This window comes from Papaver somniferum, chromosome 6 (genome assembly GCF_003573695.1).
Source record: "Papaver somniferum cultivar HN1 chromosome 6, ASM357369v1, whole genome shotgun sequence".
Classification (NCBI taxonomy): domain Eukaryota; kingdom Viridiplantae; phylum Streptophyta; class Magnoliopsida; order Ranunculales; family Papaveraceae; genus Papaver; species Papaver somniferum.
In genome coordinates this window covers 145260224-145275292 of record NC_039363.1, presented here as the reverse complement: position 1 = coordinate 145275292, position 15069 = coordinate 145260224, and the positions used below count along the sequence as shown (strand labels likewise).

Below are 15069 nucleotides of genomic sequence, written 5' to 3'. Positions count from 1 at the left end.
CGTAAAGGGCAGATTTGTCATTAAAATTTTTTTGGGTTATGGGGTTATCTGATTTTGCTATTCAACAACCTTTTTTTATCTTCATTCAGTATGCGTTGAAAGATTTTGGTATGCCCAATATTATGGTTCTTTGTTAAAAGAAGAAATCCCAAGCGGGGCTGAGTGGTACCGAACACAACTTAGGGCAAGTGAAGTGAACATAACCCAGAACCAGTAGTAAGAGTGAGAGTTCAAAGAAAGAAAGGTAAAGTAGAGGAGGCGGAGATACGGAGAGTTTGTTTAACTGGCGTTGGAGGACTTCTAGCTTCTTGGGCTGTCAAGTGCCTCCTTTCTAAGGGCTATATCGTCCATGGAACTGTTCGAGACACAAGTAAATCTCTCTCTCTCACTCACTCAACTTTCTAGTTTATAGTATTATTAGTAGATTATTATCATATCTAATAATGTTCCTCTCATCCGGTTGATTCACCTCCTCTGAATTAAGTTTGATCTTGGACTCTTCCTTATCAAAGCCCTGTCTTAAATCTGGATCTCCAGGTGGCGATATTGGTGTTTGGATTTTCATTTCATCCATCCAACTTTACCTTGTTTTTATTGCTAGTATGAAAGATGGTTCGCTGTTAGATTTTGATTGCATTGATTCTTTAAAATAAGAGCTATGCAAAGTATGATTAAAAAGGATCTTCGCGAATATATGTAGTTTTGATAATTGAATACTGCCAAATTATTCCTTTCGTGCATAAACTTTTAAAGATACGTAGCACAGTATACTGACATGGTGATATTCCAGTGATTTTTGTGGTTTCAGCAACCATTTTAGATTCCCGTTAAGCCTATTTGCTTTGTGAATTCTTAAGCATTCAGAAATTTGAATGTCTCTCTCTTTTTCTTGTTTATTTTATATCTGCAACAGAAGTGGAAGGCAATTGGAAGCTGAGTTGTGAAAAATTGCAAAACGTGGGATGGTGATACATAACACTAGAACAAAGCCTTGTTGACTCTGTTAACAGCTACCAAGAGAAGTTTATTTTGACTCAAGGTACCGGAAAGATATAGCCATATCATGTACTTGTTTAGTTTGATCAAAAAAGAGTTTATTTCTTAATGTTTTGTGTTAAAACAGCAGTAAGAATTTAGTGGGCGTCTTGTTTCATAATCCGCGCCTTCTCTTGGCAGGTTCTGCTATCACTTTCCAGAATAAGTGACATCTCTAGGTGTTGCCTTGCTGATGTATCAAGCTGTAGGATACAATGTATGTAGTATCAATTTAAGGGTGCAATCGTTAATAAAATACAAATGTTTAAGTATCACCCATTTAAATAATGCTCCCATTTATTTTAAGTTGTAGAGGTTGGAGTTATCCCCCACTCACTCATCTCATGTCATCTTAATTAGTGAGGGACCACTTGTTTCTATAGAGACTCCATATCATATATGAGAGAGGATTTGAGAGAGGATTTGGGAATATTTCTGTTAGAACAGGAAAATTAAGAGTAGAAGAGATGGAAAAAAGAGTGTGTGTAACAGGTGCAGGAGGATATCTAGCTTCCTGGGTCGTCAAGTATCTCCTCTCTAAGGGCTACATAGTCCATGGAACTGTTAGAGATCCAAGTAACTCCCTCTACTCTGCCTAGCTCTCTTGAGTTATTTATTTTTGTAAATGTAGTCACCTTCTTTCATACTATTGTTAGTTTGATTTGTTAATAAGCTAATAATGTTGAAGCTGGTCTTTTTGCTTAACTTAGTTGCTTTTCATTTAGATGTCGTTGAAATGTATTGAAGGATTCCAAATCAAAGGCCGGTCCTCTTGTTGATTTCCTTATTATCTTCAAAATCTGGATACTAGATGCTACTGCCTGCTGTTAGTAATCCATCAAGTAGAGTTAATATCCATCAAGTAGAGTAGACTAAAACTTTCATAGATACTAGAACATGATTTCACAACTTTTGCCACTCTTGAGTATTGAAGCTGCAATTTATATTCAAAGTTCAATGATGTGCCCTTACAAAATAGATGTGTGTCGTGTATTTTTTAACACACTAGTGAAGTCTCTGGATTTTCCTCAATTTGTAGAATTTCCCTGAAGTAAATCTTTTGCATCATGAACTTTACTTTCTTTTAAATGTGTTTCAGATGATGAGAAGTATGCTCATTTGAAGAATCTGGAGAATGCCATGGAAAACCTGCATCTCTTCAAGGCAGACTTGTTGGATTACGACAGCCTCTGTGCTTCCATGGCAGGATGCAGGGGCATCCTTCATGTAGCGAGTCCAGTTCCTTCAGGTGCCGTAATCAACCCCAAGGTAAGAATATCTTGAACTAATGTTACCGATGCATTTTTCCATTTTGTGTACACTTGTTTTATGTAAAGAATTTTGTCGGTTTACTTTCTTTGTCGGACGTTGCAGGTAGAACTACTTGAGCCTGCTTTAACTGGTACATGCAATGTACTGAAGGCGTGTACTGAGGCAAAAGTAAAAAGGGTTGTGGTTGTGTCATCTGTTTCTGCCGTTATCTGGAACCCTAATTGGCCAAAGGATCAGCCTATGGATGAATCGTGTTGGTCTGACAAGGAATATTGCAGATCAAGTGAGGTAATGATCTACTGATTAATGCAGCCATGATATAGCTTATTAACCATCAAAGATTTCACTCGAACTATCTACTTCCTGAAATATTTCTAAAGTGCAGTTATAATCATTTTCTTGTATTAAAGCCAGACATGTGTTTACCGTTTACAAAATTGGCCTATTGCTCATGTAACTTGAGAATTTTCATTTGTTCAATCTTACTTGCCAAAGGCATGTTTACCAAGTTCCATTAGCTCAATGCCTTGTTGTATGTATATATATCGTTGCCGTCCAATTGTGTAATGGGGTTTGACTTTATCTCTCTTCACTTGCCTCTGCGTTGGATTTTCCATGTATGTTTATAACCTAATCCCCATTTATTATCACTGGTGCCAGAACTGGTATAGCTTCTCCAAAACAGAAGCAGAAAGTGCGGCTTGGGAGTACGCAAAGAAAAATGAGCTTGATGTGGTAACAGTTTGTCCATCACTTATTTTTGGGCCACTGTTACAATCTACTATGAATGCTAGTAGCTCAGTTCTTGTCAAGATATTGAAAGGTATCACCTTTTGTCCTTTTCGAGTTTGGCATTATGAATAATATTATTATTAAAAAGAGAGACCTCTATAAGATTCATTTCTGCAAACAAAAAGTTCTCCATATTTCAGTTAAGCATCAATTTTGGGGTGAATTTGTTTGAGAAATCCCATTACTCCACATGTGACGAGCTTTGATAGTTTGTAAATTGTTACATAAATTGCATTCTGTTTCTAAGTTACACTTCTGGCGTGGTCAAATCAGATGGCGTTGATGAAATCGATAATAATGAAAGGAGGATTGTAGATGTGCGTGATGTGGCTGAGGCAGTGTTACTGGCATATGAGAAGCCAGAAGCAGAAGGGAGATATTTATGTTCGGCTTATACTGTCAATACACAAGAGTTGATTGAGAAGCTCAAAACCATGTACCCTGATTACAGTTACCCAAAGAAGTAAGTCAATGTCGAAAGTCTCTTTCCTGACATTTTCTTTTTAATTGAACTGCCTCATCTTTCCTGACATTTTCTATTTATGTATATTCTGCTTTTGCAACCATTTTTAACAAGTACGTCTGCGTTCTGAGTTCATAAGTAATCCTAACTACCTCCTGATAACATAGATTCAACTTTTACAAAGAATGTATTTCTTTTTTATACTTTTATTCAGTTTTGTTATGTTCCCTTAACAGAATTGCTGAAGTGAAGGAATTGCCCCAGATAAGTTGCGAAAAACTGCAGAAGTTGGGATGGAAATGCATAACACTGGAAGAGAGCCTCGCTGACTCTGTCAAATGCTACCAAGAGATGGGAATCTTGGATTGAGGTACAATCGAGTGTGTAGTGAAACATGTTTCCCGGTGAAAGGGTTGCCTGTGTAAGCTCTCAATAAAACGAAATGTAATAGTAGTTGGTGGGATTCTTGTTTCCTGCGTGTAATAGAATAGATGATATACCATTTGGTGGGTACAATCGTTAGTATCAATAAAATACCAAATTCTACCGTCAAAAAAGAAAAGAAAAAGAAACGCATAATATGATGTCACATATATAGTAAAGAAGTGATCGCATGAGCTTACCTTTTTGTTGTTTTGTTCTATACTGAATCAATATTAGAAAGAGAAAGGTTGTGATCTAAATGATTAATCAGAAGGAGAGACAGAAGGTAGAGATGAAGGAGATAGTGTGTGTAACAGGTGCAGGAGGATTTCTAGCTTCTTGGGTTGTCAAGTATCTCCTTGCTGAGGGATTCATAGTCCGTGCAACCGTTAGAAATCCCAGTAACTTTCTATATTGTCTTTTAGTCTCTGCTTTATTCTTGTTGATCGTATGCTGTCGTATGTTTTCTCCTTCATTTTTCTTCAAGTTTAATATTCTTAAAACTACTTTGGTTACGTATGTACACTTTACTTGCTTTTGATTTTAGTCTCTTATACATGCGTACCTAGTTCCATCGGCTTCTACTGTTTTGTCATTACTTCTTTTTTATATGAAAAGATCCAGTTAAGGAATTCTGGACAAGTGGTAGAACTGATTTTTTTTCACCCTTTTGCCAGTTTATTATTACCCTCTACCGACCCCCCATCCCCAGCACCAAAAGAAAAGCTTAGAATACTTTACTTGTACTAAGTAATGGAACTGAAAAATCTTCCAACACATGTGGATTGCCATATGCTATTCTTCTGAATCCCACTTTATTGACGTCTTTCAGGTGATGAAAAGTATGATTTGCTCGATTACCACAGCCTCTTCGCTGCCGTTGCAGGATGCAGGGGTGTTTTTCATGTAGCTAGTCCAGGTCAGCTCCTGTGGCCAATCCCATGGTAGTAAGCTGTTTCATTCACTGGATGCTTACTTCGATTTGTGTGATTGCTTTAGGTAGAACTGATCGAGCCCGCTTTGATAGGAACACATAATGTATTAAAGGCATGTACTGAACCAAAAGTTAAGAGGGTTGTGGTTGTGTCATCTATTGCCGCTGTTATGTTAAACCCGAACTGGCCGAAGGGTAATCCCATGAATGAATTATGTTGGTCCGAGAATGAATACTGCAAAGCAAGTGAGGTAACGATACAATATTTATACGTTAGTTGTATGAGAAGCTTGATATCCTTGAAAAATATAAGTATTATATATCACAGTTCTGCTTTTTGTTGTTCATGATGCAATGAGAATGTTGTTAACTTCATTAAGGGTCTCTCCCTCTCATTTTCTTAAGCACCTCTCTCTCATATCAAATGCATCACATATCTGTATAACTTAAACTCCTTATTTGTTGTTGGTTCTAGAATTGGTGCTTCCTTTCCAAGACAGAAGCAGAAAGCGAAGCTTGGGAATATGCAAAGAAGAAAGGGCTTCATTTGGTGACAGTTTGTCCGGCACTTATTATTGGGCCAATGTTACAGTCTACAGTGAATGCCAGTAGCTCGATTCTTCTCAAGATTCTGAAAGGTATCTTACTTGCAAAAATCTTGTCTTATTTCAAAAGTTGGGCATTCTAATATATAGGAAAGAAATACAGTATATGATTCACTTATACAATTTTTCTCCAGTGATATTAATCGAAAAATCCCCATACATAACTCTTTAAATTTAGACTTGAGCCAATAGTTCCCTCTGAGTTTTTGATCCTCTAAATAGAGCTTCAAAAAAGTTGCTAAGTAAATTACTTTGTGTTTCTAAATTACACTTCTGACATGACGAAATCAGATGGGGCTGAGACAATGGTAAATAAAGACCAAAGGATTGTAGATGTGCGTGATGTGACTAGAGCAGTATTGCTGGCATATGAGAAGTGCGAAGCGGAGGGAAGATACATATGTTCCGCGTATATGGTCAAAACACAAGATCTGATTGAGAAGCTCAAGACCATGTACCCAAAGTATAATTATCCCCAAAAGTAAGAAATGTGCCATCTTTCTAGTGTTCTATTTGGTTGAACTGTTCAATGGATTTGATAGTGAAGTAATTCTGTATTTCATTCAACTATTCTTGCTAGGACTATTTGTCTTTTTTTCATAACTAGTACTTATTGTTTGAATTACTACTCAGAATGCGACTCTTTGCCTCCTTGTGATCATATTTAGCGTTTTCTATATTATTAACAGAATTACTGAAGCTGATGACCAGCCCAAGTTAAACTGTGAGAAAATGCAGAAGTTGGGATGGACACACCGAACACTTGAAGAATGCCTTACTGACTCCGTTATATGCTATCAAGAGAAAGGCATCTTGGATTGAGGTATACACTGGTATTGCAATAAAATGTATCACTGTCGAAGGATCATTGTCTAACTTGAGTAGGTATGTTTTCTCGAACAACCTCAAAAACACACTGAAAAAGCGCTATTTGGCTATTATCCCACATCTTGTAACCATTTTAAGATATTTTGGCTGCTGCATATACCTTGTGGGTTGTCATGTGAAAGCGCTGCCTTCATCACCACCATCATCTTCTTCTTCATCACCGCTATTGATTTCATCGTTGTTATAAAGAACAACATTGTATGTTTTGTTCATTCTTCGGATGTCATTGTTAGAACCAAGGGCGGACTACAACTTAACTTATCCTAGCTCAAGTCCCCACCAAAAGCTCAAACAAGCATATTTTTTTCACTACCTAATTTGGTTGAAACTTGAAATGATAACGGCTGAAAAGATAACACAGGCCTAAAAAATAGGCTTAAGCCAGGCCTAAAATATATGCTGAACCCCAGCTAGCTTGTTCCACCACTGGTTAGAACAATTGACAGTGTGATGAGAATTGTGTATGAGATACACATTCTCATAGCCTCGTGTATCGTCTCCAAATGATAGATTACCTAAGTGTAAACAAAGTTACTCACTGATAAACCTCTAATTAGGGGCTTCAACTCCTGATCATGTCAGTTGTACGGTAGAGTGACAAGCCCCGGACTATTAGCCTCTTCCTCTTCCTCTTCCAAGCATTTAACCAACGATTTTCTCGAGGTAAAATGAGTGTTTAACTATGCTTAATGACTAAGATCATAAAGTAAAAGCTGGAACCAAAAAGTATATTAATTAATAAAAAAGGCCCAGTCCCTATGGAAAGAAGTCACTTGCGGAGTTCCACAGAAAGTGCTCCTAGTCCTATTAGAATATTCCGGCTATGTGAGGTTACCTGTGGTCACTGCACTGCTGGGTAGTTGGACTGTCAATTTTATCTGCCCCTAAACCTTGGCTCTTTCCTAGGGAGAATCGACCTTTCTATATATATAAAAAACAAAATTTGTACCTAAATTAAAACTTGATTCAAACAGAAAGAAAACATCATGTGTTGACATTTAGGTAATGCGTGACAACATTGAGTCACCTAATATTCCTTACTTTTTCATCTAAAGACTCGATAAAAACAAACAAACGGGGGAGAGGATATGAAATCATTGACTCAGAGACAAAAAGGTAAAGCAGCAGAGGAGATGGAGAAACAAAGGGTTTGTGTAACTGGCGCTGGAGGTTTTCTAGCCTCTTGGGTTATCAAGTTTCTCCTCTCTAAAGGCTACACTGTTCACGGAACCGTTAGAGATCCAAGTACACTATCTCTACTCATAATGTAATGCTTGATCTCCTCGCATTATCAGACAGGTTGTATCATCTGATTTCTTGTAAAATTCTTTTCAGGTGATGAAAAGCACGCTCATTTGAACAATCTGGAGAACGCCGCGGATAATCTACAGCTCTTCAAGGCAGATTTGCTGGACTACAACAGCCTCTGTGCTGCAATTGCAGGATGCAGCGGTGTTCTTCATGTTGCCAGTCCATGTACAACTCCTGTGGCCGATCCTATGGTGAGACTTTCTAGGGCTAATAATGGATATTTTCATCATGGGTTAACATGTTTATGTAGAGAGGTTTGGTGCATTACATTCTTAATGGGTTGTTGCAGGTTGAACTGATTGAGCCTGCTGTCAAGGGTACGCTTAATGTACTGAAGGCGTGTACTGAGGCCAAAGTGAAGAGGGTTGTGGCTGTGTCATCTCGTGCTGCTGCTATTTGGAACCCTAGTTGGCCAATTGATCAACCCATTGATGAGTCGTGTTGGTCTGACAAGGAATACTTGAATACCATTAAGGTATGCTTACCAAGTTCTGTTAACTTGACGCCATTGAACTATATACAAACTTCTAGTTCATTTTTGTATTGGGAATGATTCAATGAAGTCGTATAGGATTTCAATTACTCTAGCTCGACACTTTCCATGAAATCAACTTCATCATTTATGTTGGTAACCTAAGCTCCTTGATTTGTCATTGTTGCAGAATTGGTATGCCCTCTCCAAAACAGATGCAGAAAGTGAGGCTTGGGAGTATGCAAAGAAGACCGGGCTCGATGTGGTAACAATACTTCCATCACTTATCATCGGGCCAATGCTGCAGTCTACGATGAATGCAAGTACCTTAACTCTCGTCAAGATTATAAAAGGTACCTTCGGTGTATTTTATATTTCTCCATTTAGAGTTTCACATTCTGAAAAGTGAGAACACTATAGGGTTCCCCTTTCACATTTTACACTACAAACAATAAAAGTTCAAATTTCAGTTAACTATCAGCTCTAATGATGTGGGGTAAATTTTGGTTGACAGACCCTTTCACTCCTTATCTGTAAGGCTTTTTAAGTTGCAAATTAAAATACTGTCTGTTTCTAAGTTAAGCTTCTGACATGATCAAATCAGATGAAGCTGAGGAAATGGTTAACAATGACCTTAGGATTGTGGATGTTCGTGATGTGGTTGCGGCAATACTGATGGCATATGAGAAGCCCGAAGCAAAAGGAAGATATATCTGTTCTGCACATAATGCCACAACACAAGATTTGGTTGACAAGCTCAAGACTATGTATCCAATGTCTCATAATCCCAAGAAGTAAGTCAATTCATGAAGTCTACGTGCCTTTAATTTGAGTTGAGAAGTAATCTTAGCTGTCTATGATTTTACTGCTGGTGTCTTTATTTTTCTAATTATAATTTTTGTTCATCTACATGTTCTTAACAGAATTACTAAAGGGGAAGATAAGCACAAGCTAAGTTCTGAAAAGTTGCAGAAGTTGGGATGGACATACATACCGCTCGAGAAAAGCCTCGCTGACTCTGTTAAATGCTACAAAGAGAAGGGTATCTTGCTTTGAGGTACAAACATGTTCAAAAGTGGGACGGATGCTCTATGTAGTATCTCAATAAAAAGATATCATATCTTACTGCTTTGTAAAAATAGTAGTTTCTAGGCTTACTATATATCTTGGTATGTTCTGGTTTTTGCCTTAAAAGAAGAATTAATTATATTGAACAGCCTGGGATAATGAAGTTGTGAGTGATTGAAAGGATACTACCAGTTTTTTTAATGAAACAAACCTGCCAGTATTTATGGTTGTAGGCCTTCCAGTTATTTATTTGTTCATCTTTCAACCACTATCAGTAGCCGTAGTAGTTGGTTATAGTTGTCTTGTACGTTCTATTTTTGTTGGCCTCTATTCTTATTCTGCTTAAAGCATGCATCCATTCAGCTTTTTATTCAAGCACTGTATATTCTGGTTTTTGTAGAGGAAGTATATGGCTTAGATTGCTTAGAGAATCAGGTTGTATGTTACAGGAGTGAAACCTCTTAAATTGTAAAATGGTAATAAATTACCAATTTGTAGGAGTTTTATTCTGAGGTCAGAGAAGATAAGTTAGTACGCAGTGACCACATGGGCATGCTATAAACATCTCATTCATCGTTACGAAAGCTTCAATTAATCGATCTACCGAATTGTAATTGTAAAAGCAACTACTTTCCCAAGGAAAACTAGCTTTTCCATTTGGTTTCAAGTATCAGAACAGAACCAGTTAGAGAGATATGGTGGACAAGGAGAGAGTTTGTGTTACTGGTGCAGGAGGATTTGTAGCATCCTGGATTGTGAAGTTTCTCCTTTACAAAGGCTACATTGTCCATGGAACTACTAGAAATCCAAGTAATGCTTTCTCTCACCTTGCTTCTCTAATTTTAGTCCTCTTCACTGTCCTCTAGGTATATTAGTTGTGCTATTTGATGATATTCGAACTGTCAATGACAGTCGTGATCTATGACCCAAACATACTACCATAACAAAACTAATGGCGTTGTATCTTAATGTTGGTGCATTCACATTTTTTGTAAGTAGTTAACGGAACACTTGTATTTACTTCTCACATTAGTGAGCTTAGAGCTTAAGATAATTTGTTGCTGCTCTTTTGTATTCTTTGAAACTGAAATTTGTACTCTCTATGCTTAGGAGGAGTATTTAGTTTCCTCCGTAAGCATACGAGTCTGTTTCACTTCTCAACTTGTTTGAGGTTTCACTGAATTCGAGGATTAAACATTGGCATTTCAGTTGAGAATAATCTCAATAAGTGCCTTTGGATTTTGGAGTGCTTACCTTAAATTCGATGTGCTTGTTGATACCGAAATTTAGCTGCTAGTCTACATCTAAACTCTTCTAAAACCTCTTCTCAGGTGATGAAAAGAATGCTCATTTGAAAATATTGGACAATGCCACTGAAAACCTCAAACTCTTCAAGGCAGACTTGCAGGACTACAGAAGCCTCTGTGCCGCCATCACAGGCTGCACCGGAGTTTTCCATGTTGCCAGTCCAGTTCCTGTGGGTCCTGTAGCCAACCCTGAGGTATAATAACTTTGATCGCTAATAAAAGTTCAATAGTGAGTTGAATCACATGTTCCATTTGTACAGTAAGTTGTCCTTACAAATGCACCTTCAGTTATTAGTAAATTACTGTTGCAGGTGGAGGTTATCGAGCCTGTTATAACGGGGACGCGTAATGTATTAAGGGCATGCAGCGAGATGAAAGTGAAGAGGGTTGTGGTTGTATCATCTATTGCTGCTGTCATTATTAACCCCAATTGGCCAAAGGATCAACCCATGGACGAGACATGCTGGTCTGACGAGGAACACTGCAAAAAATTTGAATTAACTGAACTGACCAAGCTATTCTTCTTTAATGTTATTGCATTCATTGAGCTACACTCTAATGACTCTGAATTTTCTCCTTTAATTAAATGTTCTTGTTCATATGAAAAAGTTAGAAAGAGCACACATGGTTTATTAAATCCGGAACGGATTGAGCTCCTCTTACTAATATTAAAATTAATGCCTGGGTCCAGAATGAGTACTACCTCGCCAAAACAGTCTCAGAAAGTGAGGCGTTGCATTATGCAAAGACAAAGAACCTTGATATCATAACGATCTGTCCATCCCTTACTTTTGGGCCAATGTTGCAGTCCGAGTTGAATTCTTCTAGCATGATTCTTGCCAAAATTTTGAAAGGTATACCTGTCTCATCCGTTTAAACTCGTTAGAATATCTATTGTGTAAACTAAGAGATTATTGTTTCTATTATCGAACTGGCAGATGAATGTGAGACAATGTTAAACATTGTACGGTGGGTCGTTGATGTGCGTGATGTTGCTCAAGCAGTTCTGCTGGCATATGAGAAGCCTGAAGCAGAAGGGAGATATATTTGTTCGGCCTTCTCGGTCGAAAAGCAAGATTTTGTCGACAAGCTGAAGGGCATCTATCCAAACTTCTCTCCAATGAAGTAAGTCTTGTTCAGGCTATCATTTTGTCAATATAATATTAAGTACCAATCAAACCCTGTTAACCCCTATCCTGGTTGTAAGCCAGGGTTCAAAGTCTTCAATCAAAGACTTTTCACTTGAACTGTGAAATGCAAGTGCATAAATTCTCTACAGCTGATAGTATCTTGTTTATATATAAACATTAACAGGATTCCTGTGGAAGAGAAGTATCAGGAGTTGAACTGTGAGAAACTAAAGAAATTGGGATGGACAACCAGACCGTTAACCCTCACTGACTCAGTTCAAAACTACCTGGAGAAGGGAATTTTAGACACTCATTTGCTTAAAAACATTTTGAAGGCTTACATTTCGTTCTTGTCATTTGGTTGAATTCATCGGTACCAAATCAATTTTCAAAAGTTCTCAGATAAAACAAATCAATGTGCGAGACATGATTGATCAGTTATGTAATTGGGGCCTCCTTGTTTATCCATTCATTTGTTTGTTTCTGTATTGACCACCTTCAGCTGTTGAATCAATTTGTGTGTGATACATGTGGGATATATAATATTATGAATGGTTAGTATTTAATAGATATTTTTATATTCACAACTGTGCTTCTAAAAGTTGAAACATTATATCTTGTTTGAAGTGAAGTCAACATCTTGATTCTTCATTAGGAAAGGTAGTTTTTCCTTGAAAAACCCTAGCCATTTCTGCAATCTATTTCACCTACAGCGAGAAGGCAGAGATAGAGAGACGACTTGAAAATATGCAAAGTGAGAGAGAAATTGTGGAGAAGGAGAGAGTATGTGTTACAGGTGCAGGTGGATTTATAGCATCTTGGATTGTAAAGCTTCTCCTTTCTAAAGGCTACATAGTACATGGAACTGTTAGAGATCCAAGTAAGTCTCTCTCCATTCCTTATCAATGATACTCAATGATACTTTTGTCTTCTAATAAGTCCTCTCAAGTGTCTGATATTTGCTTACTGCGCATCCATTATCACTATAGTATTTCTTTTTTTTCGATTAGGTAATGGAAGACTTGGAATTTTATGCTTTGGCACACTATCTACCTTAATTGGTTTCTTAATTGTTTGTTTCTTTTTTTTTTTTAATTTGTAAAATTCGTATCTGTTTATCTTCCCAGGCAATCGAGTATTTACTATTTTTCAACTTGTTTGACATTTCACTGAATTTGGGGGACAATACTTAAGCAATTGAGAATTATCCCTATAAGTGCCCGTGGTGGTTTGCTTGTTTTCCTGTAGGATTTTACAGGGATAATACTTAAGCATTTTTTCAGTTGAGAATTATCCCTATAAGTGCCTGTGGTGGTTTGCTTGTTTTCATATAGGATTTTACTTGTCTGCATCCGACAACCTCTTTCTTTCCGAAGTTTTCTACAGTGTTATCAATGTGGAAACTTGTTCGGGCACTACTAGTACATATTAGAGTAAATTGGATGTTGTTATATACTCCATGTCTACCTTTAAACTCCTTTAGAACCTCTTCTCAGGTGATGAAAAGAATGCTCATTTGAAACTTTTGGACAATGCCACGGAGAACCTCCAGCTTTTCAAGGCAGACTTGCAGGACTACAACAGCCTCTGTGGTGCCATTGCAGGATGCATTGGAGTTTTCCATGTTGCTAGCCCAGTTCCTGCTGGTCGTGCAGCCAACCCTGAGGTAAACAAAATATTGAACACTGAGGTTCCCTTCTACTTCGGATACAATCATATGTTTCATGTGTTTAATAAGTTTAAATTGTCACTTCAATACATTCTCAGTTGTTAGTAAACTACTGTTCCAGGCGGAAGTTATCGAGCCTGTTATGACGGGGACTAGAAATATTTTAATGGCATGCAGTGAGATAAAAGTGAAGAGGCTTGTGGTTGTGTCATCTGTTGTTTCTGTTATTAAGAACCCCGATTGGCCGAAGGATCAACCCATGGATGAGTCATGCTGGTCTGACGAGGAACACTGCAGAAAAACTGAGGTAACTAAGACTACATTCGTTAACATAAAATTGATACATGATTGTAACTTTTCTCTTCACTTAAGCTTCTATTTCCAGACTTAAAATCAATAGCTACAGAACACGCACATTTGGTTGCTTAAATGTGAATGAATTGACTCCCTGGTTAATTTTTAAAAACTGGTGCCAGAACTGGTACTACTTCGCCAAAACAGCCTCAGAAAGGGAGGCACTGGAATATTCAAAGAAAAATGATCTTGATGTTATAACAATTTGTCCGTCTGTTGCTCTTGGGCCAATGTTACAGTCCACAATGAATTCTAGTAGCAAGATTCTCATCAAGATTTTGAAAGGTTTATTTCCTCGTTTACCATCATTCAGCAATAGCTTGTTTAGACGCCTAAGTAAAATATCTCTAGTCTAACAAATCATTAATTTTTTACATGATCAAATTATCAGATGGATGTGAGAGAATGTTAAACATTGTACGTCTGGTAGTTGATGTGCGTGATTTTGCTGAAGCTGTATTGTTAGTATATGAGAAGCCTGAAGCAGAAGGGAGGTATCTTTGTTCAGCACCCTCAGTCGAAAGACACGACTTCATTGACAAGCTAAAGAATATCTATCCAAAGTTCAGTTGCTCGCCAATGTAAGTCCGCTTCGTGTTATTATTTTATCAGTATAATAGTGCTAAAACCTATCTACCTCACTACCTGACCCTAAGTCGTCTTAGGTTTACACATTTCAGAAACTGAGAGGGCTCAGGTGATTTGGGAAACATATCTAACAAATATTAGTACTATTCCTGTTAAACACGGTTGTGAGCCATGTTTCAAAGTCTCATATCAGCGGTTTTTAACATGAACTGCGCAATGCAAGTACAGGTTTCCTCTGTAACTGATTTTACCATATGCATCTGTGAACAGGACTCCCGGGGAAGAGAAGGGTCAGGAGTTGAATTGTGAAAAACTACAGAAGTTGGGATGGACAACCAGACCGTTAGAAGAGACACTCCTTGACTCTGTTCAAGATTACCTGGAGAAGGAAATCTTAGATGAACATTTTTAAAAACAACAGTATGAATCATTCATCCAATGTTTCTTGGACACATATCACGTCCTTGCAGTCTGTTAAAAGTCTTTAATTTTCTTCTAGTAAGTTGGTTGAAATTATTGAATGTTGATACAAAAATTGAATGACTTCTAAAACAATATGCTTTTATAAATAAGTATGATTAAAAGTGCTAATGAGTTACAAACTCAGGTCGTGTAGTACGTTTGTTTTGTTCACTCCTATATGATCCAGCTTCAGCTTATTATTCTGCTTAAAAATGCTTTCGCATTCAGCTTTTATCTGAGATATGAAATAAAATTATATGTTTTTCATTCTCAAGAGTTTGTTTAAGTGTACCTAT

General features: G+C 37.4%; 5 protein-coding genes across 9 annotated transcripts; all 5 read left to right on the top strand.

Moving 5' to 3' along the window:
* Positions 1–232: 232 nt before the first annotated feature.
* On the top strand, positions 233–5034 carry LOC113289684 (cinnamoyl-CoA reductase 1-like). 5 transcript variants are annotated; one of them, XM_026539016.1, is made up of 11 exons: positions 233–370; positions 914–1039; positions 1177–1252; positions 1343–1611; positions 2135–2304; positions 2410–2595; positions 2968–3130; positions 3373–3562; positions 3799–3932; positions 4818–4904; positions 4985–5034. In XM_026539016.1, exons 4-9 carry the CDS (start codon positions 1503–1505, stop codon positions 3929–3931), a joined length of 951 nt encoding a protein of 316 aa, XP_026394801.1. In that variant the 5' UTR covers positions 233–370; positions 914–1039; positions 1177–1252; positions 1343–1502; the 3' UTR covers position 3932; positions 4818–4904; positions 4985–5034. The 5 variants fall into 5 exon arrangements, with proteins under 5 accessions (XP_026394801.1, XP_026394800.1, XP_026394799.1 ...); XM_026539015.1 differs by lacking the exon at positions 233–370 and adding an exon at positions 391–537 and having other exon boundaries at positions 1349–1611; XM_026539014.1 differs by lacking the exon at positions 233–370 and adding an exon at positions 391–537.
* LOC113289685 (cinnamoyl-CoA reductase 2-like) lies at positions 4991–6596 on the top strand. Its single transcript, XM_026539019.1, has 4 exons — positions 4991–5170; positions 5395–5557; positions 5816–6005; positions 6214–6596. Exons 1-4 carry the CDS (start codon positions 5090–5092, stop codon positions 6344–6346), a joined length of 567 nt encoding a protein of 188 aa, XP_026394804.1. The 5' UTR covers positions 4991–5089; the 3' UTR covers positions 6347–6596.
* An 879-nt stretch (positions 6597–7475) lies between these two features.
* On the top strand, positions 7476–9508 carry LOC113289683 (cinnamoyl-CoA reductase 2-like). Its single transcript, XM_026539012.1, has 6 exons — positions 7476–7657; positions 7748–7914; positions 8013–8198; positions 8386–8548; positions 8800–8989; positions 9119–9508. The coding sequence occupies exons 1-6, from the start codon at positions 7501–7503 to the stop codon at positions 9249–9251; spliced, it is 996 nt and encodes a 331-aa protein (XP_026394797.1). The 5' UTR covers positions 7476–7500; the 3' UTR covers positions 9252–9508.
* A 261-nt stretch (positions 9509–9769) lies between these two features.
* LOC113289681 (cinnamoyl-CoA reductase 2-like) lies at positions 9770–12227 on the top strand. Its single transcript, XM_026539011.1, has 6 exons — positions 9770–10073; positions 10595–10764; positions 10882–11059; positions 11254–11424; positions 11509–11695; positions 11885–12227. Exons 1-6 carry the CDS (start codon positions 9959–9961, stop codon positions 12063–12065), a joined length of 1002 nt encoding a protein of 333 aa, XP_026394796.1. The 5' UTR covers positions 9770–9958; the 3' UTR covers positions 12066–12227.
* Positions 12228–12303: 76 nt separating this feature from the next.
* On the top strand, positions 12304–15000 carry LOC113289680 (cinnamoyl-CoA reductase 2-like). Its single transcript, XM_026539010.1, has 6 exons — positions 12304–12580; positions 13197–13366; positions 13491–13676; positions 13846–14008; positions 14115–14304; positions 14582–15000. Exons 1-6 carry the CDS (start codon positions 12448–12450, stop codon positions 14721–14723), a joined length of 984 nt encoding a protein of 327 aa, XP_026394795.1. The 5' UTR covers positions 12304–12447; the 3' UTR covers positions 14724–15000.
* Positions 15001–15069: the final 69 nt, after the last annotated feature.